Below are 1,918 nucleotides of genomic sequence, written 5' to 3'. Positions count from 1 at the left end.
CCTGTCGGTTGAAGGTGGGCCTTTAAGCTTCAATTTGGAAAAGAATTCCATACATTGCTTTGTATTTTAAAACGTTTTACAAATATTGTTGATTAATTATCTCCCAAAAATGCGTGGTTACCCCATATTTTCTTTTTGGATTTCAATACCAGTTGTTAAGATCTGCTTTTCCCGCATATTCAGTAAACCGCGCAAAAATACCTTTGAATTTGTAGGCATCGTCCTTAAAAGAAAACCGAAAACAAAAGATCACATTATAATCACATTATAACCCTTAAAAGAAAACCAAAAACAAAAGATCACATTATATCATGTCTTGTGCCTTTAAAAACTGAATTAATTTTTGCCAGGTGCCCATGACTAGGAGTGCACAGCTTCATTGTATTTGTAAAACGGCGTTTTTACATACCGAGTTAGTTTTGGATTGATCATTCCACGAAAACTGACCTTTCCAGCTAATCACAAGTCTTGCATGAGAAATTATTACCCATGCATGAAATTGAGAAAGCTCACTCGTGCAAGCCAAATCTTATTTAAGAACTCGTCTAAAAATAGCTTGATCAGTGAAAATACCATTACATAGACCTAACTATTGGAGCTGTAGGCTCCTGTCTTTGCGCAACACCGCACCACACTCGGCCAAGTGAACACCAATAAGGCCCTTCTTAAGAAGTAAATGATGATTTAAAAATTTTCATTTGTCTTGTAACGCTGTTGCAGTTTTAAATAGAAAAACATTTCCTTTTTTTTTCACAGGTCGACTGGAGAAAGTTCAGTTGGGACAGGCTTAAGCAGGAATTTTACGAACTTCTTTCACCGGTGGAAACGAAATGGTGTGAAACTTAAATCTTCATCACTGGTTAATGATAAACTGTGAATCATGATTTCTATGAACATAAATTTACGAATGCGACGAAGGATTGAGACTTTTGCATTTACTGTATGACAAATGTCTTTGACATGTGTCTGAAAAGAAAGCTGTCAATGGTGACTCCAAGAAGCTTGATTTGGGTAACGGATTTCAGTTGCGGGTTACTGTCAATAGGGAAGGGCGTTGGTAGAATTGCCCGGCATGGCAGATCACGTTGAGTATTCAGCTTTGTTTTCATCGGTGTTGGAACTGAGAATTCCGTGGGACTTTCTGCCCCAATTGCACGATTTCATTACCCTGCGAGCAGTCTCTTTCTGTCTTCCTAGATAATTCGGGAAGAGGAAAGTAGACTCTACTTGCCGCCTCCACATTCTTTGATTTGCCTCTCATCCAACATGCAAGAGCAGTTGACAACAAACGTTTAGCCGAGGGCTGTGGAAAAAACAATCCAAAATGAAGTCCTGAATAAACTTGTCGGGAAGTTAGAGTGGAGGTGATATACACATCTGCTGAGAATGATTGCACGATCGATCTCGTTCCTTCGACAACTTAACCACAGCCCGAATTTGGACATCGCTTGAATTTGGTAGTCGAAGACCTGCGTCGATGAATCAGGCGGCACGGTGTTGAGTTTGTAAATGAAATAATGTAATGATTGATATTGCCAATCTCATTTTCTTTCGTAGGTGCACAAAGGTTTCAGCGTGCTGAAGGTTTTCCAGCCAAAACTAAAATTGTCTACAATACCCTCAGTTCAGGCAAACGAAACCCGCGATTGATTTAATATCTGACCTGCTAATCACCCTTTTTCGCAGTCAGAGACTTAATTACTAAGGGCGCAGCTCAACGAGGTCGGACCGAAGGAGCTGTGCTGCGGGATAGGCGCTCGGCCCCTAAACACGACCCATGTATGACAATACAATACAATACAATACAACTTAATTGACCGCTCCGCGTAGGGGCTTTTCAGGGCCAATGAAACACAATCAACGAAACTACAGAACACAACAACAACAACTGTTAAGAATCCCAACTGGCCAGAGGCAA

The 1,918-nt window shown here is 40.5% G+C and overlaps 1 protein-coding gene across 2 annotated transcripts in view; it reads left to right on the top strand.

Moving 5' to 3' along the window:
- LOC138043500 (tRNA-queuosine alpha-mannosyltransferase-like) overlaps positions 1–1,530 on the top strand; it is a 14,207-nt gene extending 12,677 nt beyond the window's left edge. For both annotated transcript variants that reach the window (XM_068889799.1, XM_068889808.1), the window contains exon 9: positions 757–1,530. In XM_068889799.1, the coding sequence (XP_068745900.1) occupies positions 757–846 (90 nt within the window). In that variant the 3' untranslated portion in view covers positions 847–1,530. The remainder of the gene's footprint in view (positions 1–756) is intronic.
- The last annotated feature ends 388 nt before the right edge of the window (positions 1,531–1,918 follow it).

This window comes from Montipora capricornis, chromosome 1, assembly GCF_036669925.1.
Source record: "Montipora capricornis isolate CH-2021 chromosome 1, ASM3666992v2, whole genome shotgun sequence".
NCBI classification, from domain to species: Eukaryota; Metazoa; Cnidaria; class Anthozoa; order Scleractinia; family Acroporidae; genus Montipora; species Montipora capricornis.
This window is presented reverse-complemented; position numbering and strand designations above follow the sequence as displayed.